Below are 17,576 nucleotides of genomic sequence, written 5' to 3'. Positions count from 1 at the left end.
TTCCGAACGGCTCCTTCAAAATAAAAGTCAAAAGAGCCACTCGAGAAGAGTAATGTCGATTTCCTCTAACATTGGTTCCTCCAACAAGTTCTATCTACTTCTATAAACCGTGATTATCAGGTTGCTTAGAATATTTGTGTTAGCTTACAAGCTTTAATTATTCATTATGTTTATATAGGAGAGTACTTTGGCAATCCGCTTGTCGAGTTGAACTTGACTTTATTTTTTAAATTCATTTGAAGGCAGAACTAAACTTCCTTTTAATTTAACGCTGCGTGACGGACTACTACAGAAACGTGACGATGGACTACAAAATGGCTTCCGAAACCGTCATCTAAGGGGGCTTCAAGTAAATAGGTGTCTTGCATTAAGCCTGATATTTCGGTACATAGCGCTTAATTTATATAAATTAACAAACGTAATGCTCAGTTAACACATGTCACACCCAGAATACAATTTAAAACCAACGCGATTGTTATTTTCTATTTATTTTTTACATTGTGTTCTGAAGTCGCACCGGCGGCTTTTGGAGCCAGCGGGTCTTGCGGCAAGGAAAAAGCGCCAACTTCTGCCGCACCATCTGCAATGTCCCAAATACTCTTTTAATGGTTTTAAAATTGGATATTCTTTAGAAACCGATACAAGTTCTACGTGGAATGAATTAATAAGGTGAGCTCCAAAAAACTTTTGGTGGATCGGAATTCCGTGAGCCGGGTTTCTTGTTAGGAACTGTTAAAATCGGCGTGTTGTCTTTTTCCTGCTTCTACTTCTCAGCTCTGCTCTTACAGTTTTGTCTCTGTTTTCACGACGCGATGAACCTCTGGGTTTTCTCCCCTGCTATTTTCAATCGTACCGTCAATAAAAGCGCCGGTACTAAGCCGAACCGTTTAATTCGGTTGAAGCCGGCTGAACTCTTAGTAGCGCTTATTTAGCGTTAGCAACCTAGCGTGTTATGTAATTCGTAGCTACAGTAGCGCAGTCAGTAACTCTCTAATTTGTCCATTTTGTTGAGTCACTTGTGCTGCTTCTTCAATTCTTCTTTGGCTGTATTATTACGCAGCATTAACGTTCGTAGCTTCGTGGTTACCGAACTCCGGCGGCGCCTGTTCACTTTTAAACAAATTGTATTTCACCAGTAGGGGGCGACGTTGCATCTGCTTGTTGGAACATTACCTGTCTGAGAAATGCCGGGACTGCAGGGCGAGAACGTTGTGGCGGCAGCGCTGGGGAGCCCCGTCAAGAAGAACAAACTGTCGCTCAAGTTCTTCCAGAAGAAAGAAACCAAACGGGCTCTGGATTTTTCTGAACCTCCAGCTGATGAACTCAGAACGGCCGAGCCTGAGGAGCCCGAGGACAGGTGAGTCTATGCTCTTCATATGCTGTCTGGAGAGAGAGAGATCATGTGTGTTAGGTTTGCAAGTATTAGAACTCGTCCATGTTTACTCACAGACACCCCAACATCAATCTATCTGTCAAGGTTGCAAGGGACTTGAACCTTATTTCTTATTAACTGAGGCACTGTGTTTTGCTCTGAACCGTCTAGCTGCTGTGATCAGGTGGTTCCTGGTCCCTCTTGCCGTTCGGCCTCACCTATCCCTCTAATGCCGTGTGAGAAGAGAGAGAACCTGGTGCCGTTTGTGGGCCTCAACAACCTGGGCAACACCTGCTACCTGAACAGCATCCTACAGGTGGGTCATTACAGAGGAAGCTTCTCTAAACCAGTCCTGATAACAATCTGGCCCCTTTTTAAAAAAAAAAATCTAACTTTGACGGTTTCTCTTTACTCCTGCAGGTTTTGTATTACTGCCCAGGCCTCAGAGAAGGCATCAAGAACCTGTACAGCCTGTCCAAAGAGAGAGACAAACCAAAGGAGGAAGCTGATAAAAGTGATGAAGAGGTCGGTGCAACACATCCTTTGCATCAGACAGTAACTGTAGTAAGTGTTAGACATGCTTCTTCATTGTCTTCTGTTAAACTACATTCTCTACAGGCCGAAGGAGGCGACGATTCTTTCCCAGCTTACATCGAGCTCCTCGGGAGCTTCAACAGCCTGATCGCTTCAGTGGAGCAACTGCAGTCCAGCTTCCTGCTGAACCCTGACAGCTTCAGTGAAGGAGAGCTTTCCACCGCGCCACGCAAAATACTGCACACGCTCAGGTGATGAACTAAAACTCGTCCAAATGGTTAAGGGTGGTTGTAAAAAGTCTTTCAGCCTTTTTGATGAATTAATCCATGTCTGTTACAGGCAGCTGAACTCCATGTATCAAGGCTACCTCCAGCATGATGCCCAGGAGGTGCTGCAGTGCATCCTGGGATACATCCAGGAGGCTTGTGACACCATCAGGAAGGAGAAAGAGCTGGAGAGGGGTGGTGACCCTGCGGCCGGGGGCAAGGCGGAGAATGTAGTTCAAGCGGGTTCCAGCGATTCTGTGACCGAATTCGAAACTCCTACAGAGGAGGACGGCCAGGGCGGCGGCAAGAGAAAGAGCGACACCGAGGCTGGAAACGCCAAAAAGAAGCCCAAATCTGTCAAGTCCAAAAAATCAGATGCAGAAGACGATGGCGCAAGTGGAAACCAACCCTTCACTCGCTCCAAGAGGAAGTCCTCCACTGAAATCACAACGGAGAGCACACAAGACAAAAGCGACGACGAGAGGGTAAAGAAAGTGGACAGGGAGGGAGAAGAGGGCGAGAGTGACGGGGAGGGGAAAGGCCAAAAGGCACCCAAAGAGACGGACGGAAAGAAGAAGAAGAAAGCCAGGCTGAGCTGGCTGAGGCCCTCGGTGAAGCAGCCCAGCATCTTCTCCAAGTTCCGCAGCATGGGGAAGATCAGCTGCAGCACCGGGAAGAACCCAGTGAGACCGGAGCAGGAAGACCAGAGCCTGGACGACAAGAGGAGCCAGGGCCCGGCAGCACAGGACACCACCCAACACCACAAGACGGCAAAGAGTCACGGTGAGAAGAAGCAAAGGCTAAATACGTATGAAGCATTTTAACACCTGCAAGAAATGTTAATGAGCTCAAATCATAAGCAGTAACGTAATTAGAATTCAAATCGATATAGTATATACATACGTCATTATTCAAGAGGAATAATTTGCATCACCTGAATCTGAAGCACTGAAGAACAATATTATATTATCCTAAACAACACAGCTGTATCATTCCAATGGCATCAAAGTCATCAGAATGCAATAAACCCTTAAAGCTTGACTTCCTGTATCCTTCTGCTCCACCCCGAGCGTGTGACTGATCAGTGTGTCGCCTCTCTGTGCTTCTGTCTGTTCAGCGGGCCTGGACCTGATGGAGCGCTTGTTTCAGGGCAGCCTGGTTCTGAGGACTCGCTGCCTGGAGTGTGAGAGCTACACAGAGAGGAGAGAGGACTTCCAGGACATCAGTGTCCCGGTGCAGGACGACCAGCCCAGCAGCCCCGTCCTCTGTGATGGTGAGGACTCTTGTTGACTCTTGACTCTGTTTACAACATCATGGGGAAGATGCAACTGGAGGGCCGGCAAGAGTTGCTCTTGTTTCCATCGTTTATTAAAGAATCATTGTCGTGCCTCTTCTAGTCTCCCCGGACCCCAAACCGGAGCTGAAGACCCTGCAGTGGGCCATTGCACAGTTTGCCTCGGTGGAGCGCATTGTGGGCGAGGACAAGTACTTCTGCGAGACCTGCCACCATTACACGGAGGCCGAGAGGAGCCTTCTGTTCGACAAAACCCCTGAAGTGATCACCATCCACCTGAAGCGCTTCTCTGCCAGCAGCTTAGAGTGAGTGCAGCTGAGTTCATCTGTGTACTGTATGTGATAGAACATCTGGTGCTGTGTCAGTGAATAAGACTCTGCCCTGCTCTCCCTGTTCTTCCCTTCCCAGATTGGACCCTTACGTCGGCCTGTCTAAAGTGAACACCCCCTTACAGACCCCTCTGACCCTGTCGTTGGAGGAGTGGTGCACAAGGCAGTCTGGCATGATGGGGCAGCACTACGAACTCTTTGCCGTGGTCATGCACAGCGGCGTCACCATTAGCAGCGGCCATTACACCACCTACATCCGCATGTCCGACCTGAAGGACGTGAAGCTGTGGCAGCAGGGCCAGAAGGAAGCGGAGAAGGAGGAGGAAGAGGAGGGTGACGGAGCAGAGCAGAAAGCCGGGGCGCTGGACTATGACGATGGCGAGGTGTCGTTCAGCGTCGGTGCGCGGGGACAGAGAAGCACTAATGCCAGCTCAACGAATATCAGCAAAACGGGAAATGGCATAAAGCTGTTGGAGGGAGGAGTCGGACTCTTGGGGGGGCAGAGGAGTTTGTCGAGTTACGAGCTCAGCAAACAGGCAGAGAAAGACAGTGCAGCGTCAGACGGGTGTAAGCGTGGAAGAAACACTGACGGCGCTGCGCACGTCATTAAAACTGAGCTCAAAAAGGCCCCCGGGGCCCGAGAGGAGGTTGAGGCCACGGAGCAGCAGGCTCTGCACCATCTCCTGGCGTATGAGGGCAAGTGGCTGCTCTTTGACGACTCTGAGGTGCGTCTGTTTGACGAGGAGGACTTCCTGAGAGCCTGCTCCCCTCAGACGTGCTCTTCCTCCACGCCGTACCTGCTGTTCTACAGACGGAGGTTTGAGCCTGCATGCTGAGGACTCAGGGTCCCAAACAGACTTATTGTCATCCTGCCGCCTCAACGGGGGATCGAAACGACAGCTGCTTCAAAAGCTGAACACGTTGTACTGTTTTAATACTGCAAATCATTCCAGTTTCTTGTTGCCATTTTACTATTGTTTCAGCCGAGAACTCAGAATGTGACTTTCTGAAGCTTTTGACGGCTGATGAGCCTAAATGAGATCAGAACTTTTATTTTAGACACAGGCAGGTGGAGGTTTCCTGTTGTTTGTGGCAGGAATGAAGCTGTTCTGTCTTTTCTGTCTGTAATACTCTCAGCCTGTCTTCATTCTCTTATCATTGTCTGTCTGCAGCTTGACGCATTTTTATATTTTCTCGTGTTTTTTAAAATTGAAAAAGCATTTGAGTGAACGAGATGAAATTGATAAATTATATTTTGGGAATTGAGTGTTTGAAGCTACAAACCTTCATGTAATCTCCCTGATTTTGCACTCCCAGGGAACTGTGTAGTTACATTTGGAATAAGAGTGATTGACCTTCAAAGCCAAATAAAGTCACAAATCAGAGCTTCACAAGGTCAAATAGATCAGAAGCTGACATTTCTCCATAGAATATCCTGTATTTTCTCAGAAAAGCCTCTCGTGCCAAATTCCAAGAACAGCTGTTCTTAATCTTTTCTATATAAATATTTTTGTAGCAGCGTCTCAAGCCTGAAATCGGTGCTGTCTATGCAGGAGAACTCCACTTACAACTAACCTGAAACCATAAAGGTAATGGTGATATTATGCATTTGTATAAGTTTATTGGTCACCTTTGATAGCCCACCATGAATACAACATCAGATGCTTTATTTTGCACATTTTCAAGGTGCCAAATTACGGTGCTAAAAAATGCTCAATCTAAGGTCAGGATAAGAACTGAGCAAGTGACTTTCAAGTTGTTCTCTGTACAAATCGACTTTTCAGGAATGTATTAGAAATGAATGTCAGAATCTCAAAGAATAAAGCCAACAAGGAAATGTTAGAAAATTCTTTTGATTGTCCTGTCTGTGATTAAGGCCTTGTTTGTTATTTATAGGTTTGGCAGAAATGTCAAGATTTTTAGAAACCAAAATTTGTTTAGTCTAGGATCAACAAAGACTAACCAAGAAAATCACATGAGACATTTACGTTTAAGTTATGGATGCACTTAAATAGGTATAAGGTACATGGTAGTACTGATGGCATGTGATTTATAATATCCATCAATCACTGCAGAAGTGCTCATCTCAGGTTGTTACAGTTTAGTCTGAGTCCGATTCATGGTGTCATTAATATATCTGAAGTAGAGAATTGATTAAAGTGCTTACAGTATCTGTGATATCTGACACCACGCCTGATAAATATGCAGACATGTCTACAGAATGAATTTGTTCCTCATTCCAGCCTTTGTGCTCGATTACTGCAATTATAGAAATGCTGGAAGATTTCACACCATGACCAATAAAGATTTATTGCTATATTGTCTTCATGGTTGTCCTCTTTTACCATAATGTCTTTTTTATTCACTTATTCACAGCTTGGTAATTTGTTGTTGATAAAAGGTGGCTGATTATTATGGAGACTGAGGTTCTGTTCCTACGTTCCATTGGCAGGGGAAAAAATCATGGTATATGCAATTAAATATGATGATTGTTGTGTGGCCAGGCTGTGTGTGTGTGTGCCCTGCCATCAGGTGATGACCCTCACCTGTGCATTAAAAAGGAGGCAGTAACAGAGCGTAGCTCTCTCTCTGATTACAGGTATGTGGTTGGAGGAAGGAGGCAGCATTGGATGTAGTTTCCTGGTTCTCTTTCGAATGTATAGAGTGCCTGGGCTTGATTGATTAAGTTCGTTCTTTGATTAGGTAGCTAGTGGAGGTGGAGGCTGGATCCGATGGTCCATGCTGGCTGGTCTGGCGTTCCTTCTCTCTCTCTGTTTAGTTTGGCATTGTGCTTTGTTAAAACTGTGTCAGCGTCCTTCACATGTGCTGTGGTCCTTTCGAGCTTGTCAGAAGACAGGGACTGTAACAATGATGCATGTCCAAGGAAAGTTAATCTTAGGCAACTGGACTTGCTAGTACAGGCCAGACAGACTGGTGGGGGATACCAAGGGTTTAACCTCTGTGGAGTCGGTCAGGGTCAATACTCCCGATTAATCCTCCTGGTTGACAAATTATTATGACTGATCGACCCTGATTACGGCTAATCTGGAGTATCAACAACCCTGACTAGGTATTCTCACCAATCTGTCAGAATTGAAGTAGCTTAAAAGAAAAAAACTCCAAGTATTGTTTTGGGCAGGGGTATACAGTAAAATCCAAATGCATAAATCAATAAACAAATGCTTTGCAGAATAAAAATGTATGAAGTCAAGTGCATATGCACAGCCAAAGCTTTATTTTCATTTTCCCACATTCTGAACAACTAAAGTTTCTCTACTGTGTGGACTCTAATGTGGACATTCAGGTTTGAACTTGAAGTGAAGTTTTTACCACAAACTGAGCAACTAAACGGCTTCTCTCCTGTGTGGATTCTCATGTGCTGCTTCAGGTTTCTATTATGAGCAAACTTTTTACCACAAACTGAGCAAGTAAACGGCTTTTCGCGTGTGTGGATTCTCATGTGGCTCTTCAGGTCTACATTTCGGGAGCAGTTTTTACCACAAACTGAGCAACTAAATGGCTTTTCACCTGTATGGATTCTCATGTGGATCATCAGGTGTCCACTTTGAGTGAAGGTCTTACCACAAACTAAGCAACTAACTGGCCTCTCTCCTGTGTGGGTTCTCATGTGGATCTTCACGTCTCCATTTCGAGCAAAGCTTTTACCACAAACTGAGCAGCTAAATGGCTTCTCACCTGTGTGGATTCTCATGTGTCTCTTCAGGTCGCCATTTTGAGTAAAGGGTTTACAACAAACTGAGCAAGGATAAAGTTTAATTCCTCTATGGACTGAGCTGCTTGGTAGAAGCTCTGTGTTCTCCTCAGTTTGGTTTTGTGTAGACTGTGTGGACTGAACTTCCCATTGATCGGCTTCACTCTTCACTGTGACCTTGGTGACCTCAGCCTCCTCCACAGCATGACCTTGCTCTCCCTCTTCACTGGTCCGGGGCTCTGGCTCCTCCTGGTCCAAACTGAGCTCCCATTCCTGCTGCACCAACACTTGCTGGATGTCTGCAGGTAATAGGCAATTATACAAACACATAATGGAAAAGAATGAGGTTATGTTCAGCCAAACCAGTGGGAGCATAACAGTTGAGAAATATCACAGTTCAGTATGTGTTCATGGTTATGGGTCATGATTACTAGAAAGAAAACTTGTTAAAGCAGCAGAGTGAGAGTAAACAAAACTCCAGCTGTTGTCAGGAGATCTGTACCATCAAGTTTTCTTTTCTTTTTTCTGTAGATTTTAATATCTGCAGGGCAAGAGAAAGATATGATGATGATATGTGCTGTGTTTGAAATGGCAGAGCTCCTTTTTGTCTTGTGTCAAATAATAATGTGAACTTGGTCTAACAAAACAACTATCAACTATCAATGAAGGAGAATAATTGGCATTCCCAGAGTTCATGACTGAAATCTGTGGCACATTATGATAAAACTAAAAGTGAACAAACCTGCTCTGTGTAACCGAACTTCGGGGTTGAAAGCAGCATGCAGTTGTTTGTGTTGATGAGAAAATCCTTCCTCGTACTCTACAGTTGTTCTTTCAAACAGCCTGAGGAACTCATCCAGAGCTGCAGTTAGCTGCTGATTAACCTGAACTCTCAGTATTTGGAATTTGAACATTTCTACCCAACAACGGAAACTTTTTCTCCTTTCATCGTCTTCACTCTTGGTGACCTTAGCCTCCTCCACACCATGACGCTGCTCTCCCTCTTCACTGGTCCAGAGTTCCTTCGGTTCCACTTTAATGTGTGGGCGCTCAGGCTCCTCCTGGTCCAAACTGGGGCTCCTCTCCTGCTGCAACAGCTGCTGGATGTCTGCAGCAAATAGCAGTGTAGTAAATAGCCAATAGTATAAAAAGAAATTGTATTCGGGATCAGACAAGACTGAAAGGTTGTCATCAATACCTGGCTGTAAATGACGACCTGGATCAAGGTTCCTGGTGGTGCCCAGTTCTCCACAGTCCACTTCTTCTTCAGCCTTGATCTGTTTAACTGAGCTGTTTGGTTGAAGCTCTGCTTCTGTGTTCTCCTCAGTTTGATTTTGATGAAGTTGTGTGGACTGAACTTCCCTTTCATGGTATTCACTCTTCACAGTGACCTGGGAGACCGCAGCCCCATGCACACCATGAAGCTGCTCTCCCTCTTCCTTGACCCAGCATTCCTCCTCTTCCTCTTTAATGTGTGGGGGCTCTGGCTCCTCCTGGTCTAAACTGAGCCTCCACTCCTGCTGCACCAACGCTTGCTGGATGTCTGTGGATAAGAGCGAAACACACAAGCACATAATGGGAAAGTATGAGTTAATGTTCAGCCAAACTTGTGGGGGCATGACAACAGATCTTTTAGATTTTAAGTTGTATTGAGTGTTCAAAATTGTGTATTTATGATATTAAGTTTTTGTCCAGTACTGTGCCCTTTTTGGTCCTTCAAAATAATATTTGATATAACCATAGTAACCACTACTCCAGTTAATCCATTATTGTGTTGTATATTTTATTGAAGCATTTGACATGACAGTGTGCATACGGTTATGGGACATTTTGGATATCGTTTTTATACAGAAGGGGGGGAGGGAGACGAGATAGATAGAGAAAAGGAAAGGAGGTTGTACATTTATTATTATTGTTGTTGTTGTTGTTTAACCTTTTTCGAAGAGAGGCAGGGTGGCAATATTGAAATTGCTGGAGGCAAAGTGTCTGAGATGGAAGTACTTAAATAATTTGATTGCAGGTAGTCTATATCAGGGGTCGCCAACAGGTCACTTGCGAGCTACCGGTTGCTCGCCAAGCGTTTCTGAGTCGCTTGCTGAAAGTTTAAAAGAAGAAGCTCATTTGACAGAACATCGTCACTTGGTAAAGCTGTTTAAATTTCTATCCCGAGAGCCGTTTTTTTATTTTTTCTGCAACTTGATAAAAGACAGAATGATAGGATTGGTCTCGGTCTGCAGTGCGCGAAAAGATGAGTGACAGTTGTATCAAAAGGGGAAAAAAAGAAGCAGCATTTGGATGCATTTTAACAATTGTGACAACATAAAGGCAGAATGCAGAATTTGCCGAATTAAGCCGTCATGTCGAGCAGGGTCCACAAAAAACCTCCACAGACATGAGAACTGTGCATCCAACAGTCCAGTTGGAAGAAAAATAGGCAGACTAGTGTGCCTGCTAGTACTGTCAGTGCTTCTACAACCGTTGGGATTTAGAAGCTTCACCCACGCTCTCAAACCAGTGTATGTTCTTCCAAACAAGAAAACACTCCAAACTGTACGACAGAGAACGTGCTTCACTGCAAGAACATTACAAAACTATTTTAATTCCTCATGAAAATGGTAAAACTCACTGTCATCTCACTAACATCTGAACAGACTAAATGCATGTGTGTTTTGTCCGCTAGTTAGTCAATTAATCCATTATTGATCTTATACGTGATGCAACTATCAATTTAATACAAAGATCGAGCAAATGACTGCACTTTGACTTGCCAAAATGACAAAAAAAAAACGACTGTTAACAAACCTTTGTGTAATAGAACTTTCGGGTTGCTGTGTTGTTGGTCGCCTTCTTGTAGAAAACGACAAAGTTCCTCCTCGTACTCTACAATGCTTCTTTCAAACAGCCGGAGGATCTCATCAACAGCCGCTGTTAGCTTAACTCTCAGCGTTTGGAGCTTAGACATGTTTACACGACGACGATACAATTCTTCTCCTGGCAAACTAACTCATGTTAGCTTAGCTTCAGTAGCTGTCGGCGCGTTCAGGCAGACTGATACACAAACACACAGGCTTGAGCACTTCATTGAGTCAGCGGGATCCAGAGATCCATAGCTCGCGGGTCTTCTTCTTCTTTGGGATGTGTGGCGGTTGGCAGATCAGCTAATCGGTGCATTAGCGCCACCATTTGGACGGGGTATGAAGCTGCAGACTGACAGTGAAAACACACGGAAACATTCTCTCAGGTCTCTATTTTTCTGGTTGCAACTCCGAACAAACACATGCGCTTTCCGCCTTCTAGTAGAATTTAAGAAAAGATCAGTAGTTATGGCCAGGAAAACGTTTTAAAATTATTTAATTCAAATTATAAATTAAATAAATCTGCACAACAAACACGAGTGGGAACTCAATACACACATTACCTACACCATCCCATAAAGCCTTTTCTATATTTTTACCTTTAATCATTGGCTCATTACCATTAGCAATTCATTTCTGCTTGCTCAGCACAACCCCTTTCTGTTTCTTCCACAGTTATAACAATCTGTGGAATCTCCTCAAGTAGATCCTCCAGCTTGTTGCAAAGGGAGCTTAATAACTGAAAGAATAGAGGTTATATAAGGCATTTAACTACATTCTCCTTAGACCTACCTGGATGGTATAAATCCTCTCTAAAGGCCAAAACCTCCAATAATTCACTTATTCACAGTACGGTAATTTGTTGTGTTGATTAAGAGTGGGTGATTATTATGGACACTGAGGTTCAGTTCCTAGCATGCATTGGCAAGAAAAACATCATGGTGATACAAATGAAAAATGATACATGTCCAAGGAAAGTTAATCTTTCTCAGCCATTACATTACATTACATTAGGATCATTTGGCAGACGCTTTTATCCAAAGCGACTTACATTACATTACCACCCTTCGCAGAGGGGGGAGCAATTGAGGGTTCGGTGCCTTGCTCAGGGGCACTTCGGCAGGGGCTCGAACCAGCGACCCTCCTATTCCCAAGCGGAAGCACTACCCACTGAGCCACTGCCATAATGATACATGAGTCATTCAGTGAGTTTTTTTGAGAAGATTTAAGTGACACTCGGCACATATTAATACATTGGTCATTCATAAGCATTCCACTAAAGAGCGTTTTTTTCTGTAGATGCACAGCACTGAAAAACATAGAGTGCTACTACCACAAAGAAGGAACTACTGATATGACAACCAGGAAAGAAGCTTCCTACTTAGCATTTGTTCACATTGGAATTTAAATTAAAGTGGTATTATACTGCTTTTTTAAAATGCTATTTTCATTAGTCAAAGGAAAAATTCTCCAAGTCTGGTTTTGGGGTATATAATCCAAATGCACAACTTAATAAACAATTGCTTTTCAGAATTAAGATGTGTAAAGTAAAGCGAAAGTGCAAATGCACAGCCAAAGCTTTATTTCATTCAAGAAGCAAACATGCAGCATCTGTACAGCACATTTTCCTACATTATGTAAACTAAGGTGTGCTGCTTCAGCTTTCTAATTGTAAACTTTTTACCACAAACTAAGCAACTAAATGGCTTCTCTTGTGTGGATTCTCATGTGGTCCTTCTGGTGTGAACTTCTTGCAAAAGTTTTATGACAAACCGAGCAACTAAATGGCTTCTCACCTGTGTGGATTCTCGTGTGGATCTGCAGGTTTGCACTTTGAGTGAAGCTCTTACCACAAACTAAGCAACTAAATGGCTTCTCTCCTGTGTGGATCCTCATGTGGACCTTTTGGTGCCAAATTCGAGGAAATGTTTTACCACAAACTGAGCAACTAAAGGGCTTCCCTCCTGTGTGGATTTTCATGTGGTCCTTCAGGTGTGAATTTCGTGCAAAACTTTCATGACAAACTGAGCAACTAAATGGCTTCTCACCTGTGTGGATTCTCATGTGATACTTCTGGTCCCTCATTCGAAAAAAGGTTTTGCCACAGACTGAGCAACTAAATGGCTTCTCTCCTGTGTGGATTCTCATATGGTCCTTCTGGTGTGAACTTAGAGCAAAATTTTTATGACAAACTGAGCAACTAAATGGCTTCTCACCTGTGTGGATTTTCGTGTGGATCAGCAGGTTTGCACTTTGAGTGAAAGTCTTACCACAAACTAAGCAACTAAATGGCTTCTCTCCTGTGTGGATTCTCATGTGGACCTTATGGTGCCAAATTCGAGGAAATGTTTTACCACAAACTGAGCAACCAAATGACTTCTGTCTTGTGTGGATTTTCATGTGTTTCTTTAGGTCTATATTTTGTGTATGGGTTTTACCACAAACTGAGCAACTAAATGGCTTCTCTCTTGTGTGGATTGAGCTGCTTGTTAGAAGCTCTGTGTTCTCCTCAGTTTGGTTTTGTTTAGGCTGTGTGGACTGAATTTCCCTTTGATCGACTTCACTCTTCACAGTGACCTTGGTGACCTCAGCCTCCTCCACAGCGTGACCTTGCTCTCCCTCTTCACTGGTCCCGGGCTCTGGCTCCTCCTGGTCCAAACTGAGCTTCCACTCCTGCTGCACCATCACTTGCTGGATGTCTGCAGGTAATAGGCAATCATAGGCATTCTTTTCTTTTTGCTACAGATTTTAATATCTGTAGGGCAAGAGAGATGAGTGTGCTGTTTTGAAATGACAGAGCTCCTTTTTGTCTAGTGTCCAATAATAATGCGTACATGGTCTAACAAAACGATAGTAACTTATTATCATTGTGACTGCTACTCCCGTTAATCCATTATTGATCATTTAGGCGGTGCAACTATCAATTAAGGAGACTAAAAATATCTGGCATTTCCAGAGTTCATGACTGAAATCTGTGACACATAATGATAAAAATTAAAGTGAACAAACCTTCTCTGCGTAACCGAACTTCGGGGTTGAAAGCAGCATGCAGTTGTTTGTGTTGATGAGAAAATCCATCCTCGTACCCTACAGTTGTTCTTTCAAACAGCCTGAGGAACTTATCCAGAGCTGCAGTTAGCTGCTGATTAACCTGAACTCTCAGTATTTGGAATTTGAACATTTCTACCCAACAACGGAAACTTTTTCTCCTTTCATGGTCTTCACTCTTGGTGATGTGTGGGCGCTCAGGCTCCTCCTGGTCCAAACTGGGGCTCCACTCCTGCTGCAACAGCTGCTGGATGTCTACAGCAAATAGCAGTGTAGTAAATAGCCAATAGTATAAAAAGAAATCGTGGCTGTTGAAAATGAATAAATTGAATTGAGACGTCAGTTTGTACATAAACCTGATGTCCCCACGTATTCAGTGTCAGGATCAGGCAAAAGTGAAAGGTTGTTGTCATCAATACCTGGCTGTAAATGACGACCTGGATCAAGGTTCCTGGTGGTGTCTAGTTCTCCACAGTCCACTTCTTCATCTTCAGCCTTGATCTGTTTAACTGAGCTGTTTGGTTGAAGCTCTGCTTCTGTGTTCTCCTCAGTTTGGTTTTCATGAAGTTGTGTGGACTGAACTTCTCTTTCATGGTCTTCGCTCTTCACAGTGACCTCGGGGACCTCAGCCTCATGCACACCATGAAGCTGTGCTCCCTCTTCATTGAGATTGATTGAGATAGAGAAAAGGAAAGGAGGTTGAATGTTTATTATTATTGTTGTTTAACCTTTTTCGAAAAGGCAGAGCGGCAATATTGAAATAGCTGGAGGCAAAGTGTCTGAGATGGAAGTACTTAAATAACTGGTCTGCAGGTAGTCTATTTTGAGTTGACAGATTGGAGCAGTGTTGCCAGGTGTACGATAATTATCGTATTTGTACGATAATTTTGCCCTCTGTACGATGTACGATCAATAATCCCAAAAAAAGGCCAAATATACGATAATTTGACCATTCCGTGATTGTGTGGTTGTAATCGGTTGTAATCAGCCTGTCGCAACTGTTTGTCGGGAGCGTTTTTGTGAACCCTGAAGGGGTTCCAGCGTGCATCTGTTTCCGGAAACAGATGCACGCTGGAAAAAACAATAGTCTCCTCTCCGCTCTTCTTCATTTTATTCAGAAAACTGCCAAAGGCGGAGACGTTTTTTTGCATAAGTGTTGTTTTTGTTTATTTTATTAGTTGTCATTTTTGAGGACAGAGACATGTTGTTGCTCTGAAAATAAAATGTTAATATGTGAAGCCTGATCTTTATTTTCTTGTCAGTTATCATGAATACTGTTTCTCTTCGTCAAAAAAGTAAACCTGGTGCTATGTCTATTTCCTAACAGTAGGTGGCCTCCAGGCCTCATGATTTGGCTCATTAGTTCCCACCCGTCATTGTTTATGGGGGACACATTAGCCTAACGCAACTGTGGGGCTGCTGATGAATCCATTCCGTACTGACGCCACAAAGCTGTGAATGCCTGTTAGACGCTATTCAACACTAGAGTGACTATAGCGCATCAATAGACTTGTTATTTCGGTTATGACGGGTATACGATAATTTCCCTCAAAATACGACAATTTTATGTCTCTGGTACGATAATCCTACATTTCTCACCTGGCAACACTGGGGGGGGGGGGGGGGGGGGGGGGGGGGGGGGTAGGCGGGATAATCCAGGCGATTATCATTTTGTCCGCTAGTTAGTAAATCAGTCAGTCAGTTAATCCATTATTGATCTTATACGTGATGCAACTATCAATTAAATACATTGATTATAAATCGAGCATATGACTGCACTTTGACTTTCCCAAAATGACAAAAATAACTACTGTTTACAAACCTTGTCGTAATGGAACTTTCGGGTTGCTAGCAGCACGCGGTAGTTTGTGTTGTTGGTCGCCCTCTTGTAGAAAATGACAAAGTTCCACCTCGTACTCCTCAATGGTTCTTTCAAAGAGCCGGAGGATCTCATCAACAGCCGCTGTTAGCTTATCTCTCAGCGTTTGGAGCTTAGACATGTTTACACGACGACGGAAACTTCTTCTCTACACAAACTAACTCACGTAAGCAGCTGCCGGCGCGTTCAGGCAGACAGACACAAACAGAGACGCTCGAGCGTATCCGTGGGTCCCCTCCACGAACACTCACTGTGGCTCAAACCACTCGCTTTGCAGCCAAAACACACACAATGACTTGCCGTGGCTTGAACAAATGGGTTCTCATATCCCTCAATGTTTCTCAACAATGGATTTATTTGGTTTTAGCGGGTCTTCTTCTTCTTCTTTGGGATGTGTGGCGGTTGGCAGACCAGCTAATCGGTGCATTAGCTCCACCATCTGGACTGGATATGAAGCTGCAGACTGAAAGTGAAAACAAACGGAAATATTCTCTCAGGTCTCCTTGTTTACTGTTTCTGGACAAAGGAGGGGATGCGCTTGCGAATTTCAAGTGTTTCCTCAATTAGTACCTGTAGATCTTTCAAGTAACAAACACATCAACTTCACAGCAGTATCATAGTAGTATTTAACATAAGAAAATTAGATACCGTGACTGTTGAGTTTCATGGGCCAGGAATATTCTATGACTTTTCTCGACTCTTTTTTCTTTCCTCTTTAATGAATGGTTCATTACAATTGGCCATTTCTGCTTGCTCAGCACAATCCCTTTCGTTTATTCTGCAGTTTTAACAATTCGTTGGAATCTCCTCAAACAGATCCCCCATCTTGTGTTGTAGCCCTAAACTGTCCCTTATTTTCTATGTACTGCTGGAATTCTTCCAGTATTAGCTGCAATGTTTCTGTATCTAAGTCATACTTAGAATAAATGACTTATCACACAAGTCATGATTTTGACTTAACCAATAATGTTTACACACCATAAATGATTATACTTGATTTAAAGCTTTTGAGCTCCTACTCAGGATAGCTTATGTTTAAATAAGCCTCCCCTGACTGCCTTCATTGTTAAAATTAACCAGCAAAGCCTACTATCTTCACACTATCAAATGTAATAATACTGGCAATGTGTCCATCAAAAGGTTTATCATTGTGACCTTCTGTTAAAAATGTTACAGCAGCAATGACAATTCTCACTTATTATTGTACTCACTTTTTTGCTTCCATATATGCACACATGACAGCAACACAGAAAAGCAGAGGTCATGTGTACCATGGGATGTAACATCTTGAATCACAAACTGTATTTACTTAAAATGAGATCAAATCAAGTCAAAACAAATATTTTGGCATCAATATAAATCACCATGAGTAATAGAACAGTCTCCTTAGGCCTCCTAAGATGTGCCACAACCTCCAAAAGGTGCATTTTGATATTTCAATATTTAGAATTTTCCTTTTTACAATAATCTACATTCATTTACAATATGTACATATGCACACACATGTTCACCTCAACAGTCTTTGTCATGCTGCAGGTCATGCCAGTCTGAAAAGCAAAGGCGATCCGGTATGATGCACAGCGCCACATTACAGGACCGGCACTTATAAATGGTCTTGTTGCGCTTGTTTTTTTTATTGCAGTGCACACAGTACTTCCTGCCATACATTGCCCGCTGTGAAACAGGTGTGTTGCTGACATCCACCACAGGCACAGGATAACATCTTTCATGGCTGCTGGGGGTGGGGGCGGCGGTGGATGTGTGTGTTTGGGAGACTCGCTGTGGCCCTGCAGCAGTCACAGCCCCTCCACAGTCAGCCAGCGACACACACAGCCGCTCTCTGAAGGCCTGTTGTGAAAGATGGGGTATGTTCCTCGCGTGTGCAAGTTCTTTGTGGATTACGTATGCGTTCCCCACAGCTATGTCCACAAAGTGGAAGAAGAGTCTCTTGTACCACTTCATAGTCCTATGGGTGACACTGTAATACTTTATGAGGGCGTCAGAGAAGTCGGCCCTGCCCATGTTCCTGTTGTAGTCCCGCAGAGCGTCAGGCACAGGAACAGCACGCCTGGTCCAGCTTCTGTCCCTGTTCCAAACCCTCCGCTGCACCGAATGTCCACTATAGGCCTTGTGGATGGTTGAGCACATGCTGATGTCGCGAGTGTCCTTCAACTTGACAAACAGCAGTGGACCGTCCCTTATCCACCGCATGTCCCCACGTTCAGCCTTTTTAGGGACACCGTTGACTTCTGTCGTTGCATATTCAATCCGGTTCTCCCTTACTGCT

General features: G+C 43.8%; 1 protein-coding gene and 1 pseudogene across 2 annotated transcripts; one reads left to right on the top strand and one right to left on the bottom strand.

Moving 5' to 3' along the window:
• The first annotated feature begins 515 nt into the window (after window positions 1-515).
• On the top strand, window positions 516-5,249 carry usp1 (ubiquitin specific peptidase 1). Of its 2 annotated transcripts, none has more exons than XM_076170179.1 (9): window positions 516-669; window positions 1,140-1,357; window positions 1,544-1,688; window positions 1,793-1,897; window positions 1,991-2,157; window positions 2,246-2,955; window positions 3,290-3,445; window positions 3,570-3,771; window positions 3,875-5,249. In XM_076170179.1, the coding sequence occupies exons 2-9, from the start codon at window positions 1,185-1,187 to the stop codon at window positions 4,629-4,631; spliced, it is 2,415 nt and encodes an 804-aa protein (XP_076026294.1). In that variant the 5' UTR covers window positions 516-669; window positions 1,140-1,184; the 3' UTR covers window positions 4,632-5,249. The 2 variants fall into 2 exon arrangements, with proteins under 2 accessions (XP_076026294.1, XP_076026293.1); XM_076170178.1 differs by having other exon boundaries at window positions 1,137-1,357.
• Window positions 5,250-7,002: 1,753 nt separating this feature from the next.
• Window positions 7,003-16,288, bottom strand: LOC143015988 (uncharacterized; annotated as a pseudogene).
• Between the last annotated feature and the right edge of the window lie 1,288 nt (window positions 16,289-17,576).

The sequence above is a fragment of the Genypterus blacodes genome, unplaced genomic scaffold (assembly GCF_046128005.1).
Source record: "Genypterus blacodes isolate CSIRO-AG114 ecotype Tasmania unplaced genomic scaffold, CSIRO-AGI_Gbla_v1 ptg000215l_1, whole genome shotgun sequence".
Classification (NCBI taxonomy): Eukaryota; Metazoa; Chordata; class Actinopteri; order Ophidiiformes; family Ophidiidae; genus Genypterus; species Genypterus blacodes.
This window is presented reverse-complemented; position numbering and strand designations above follow the sequence as displayed.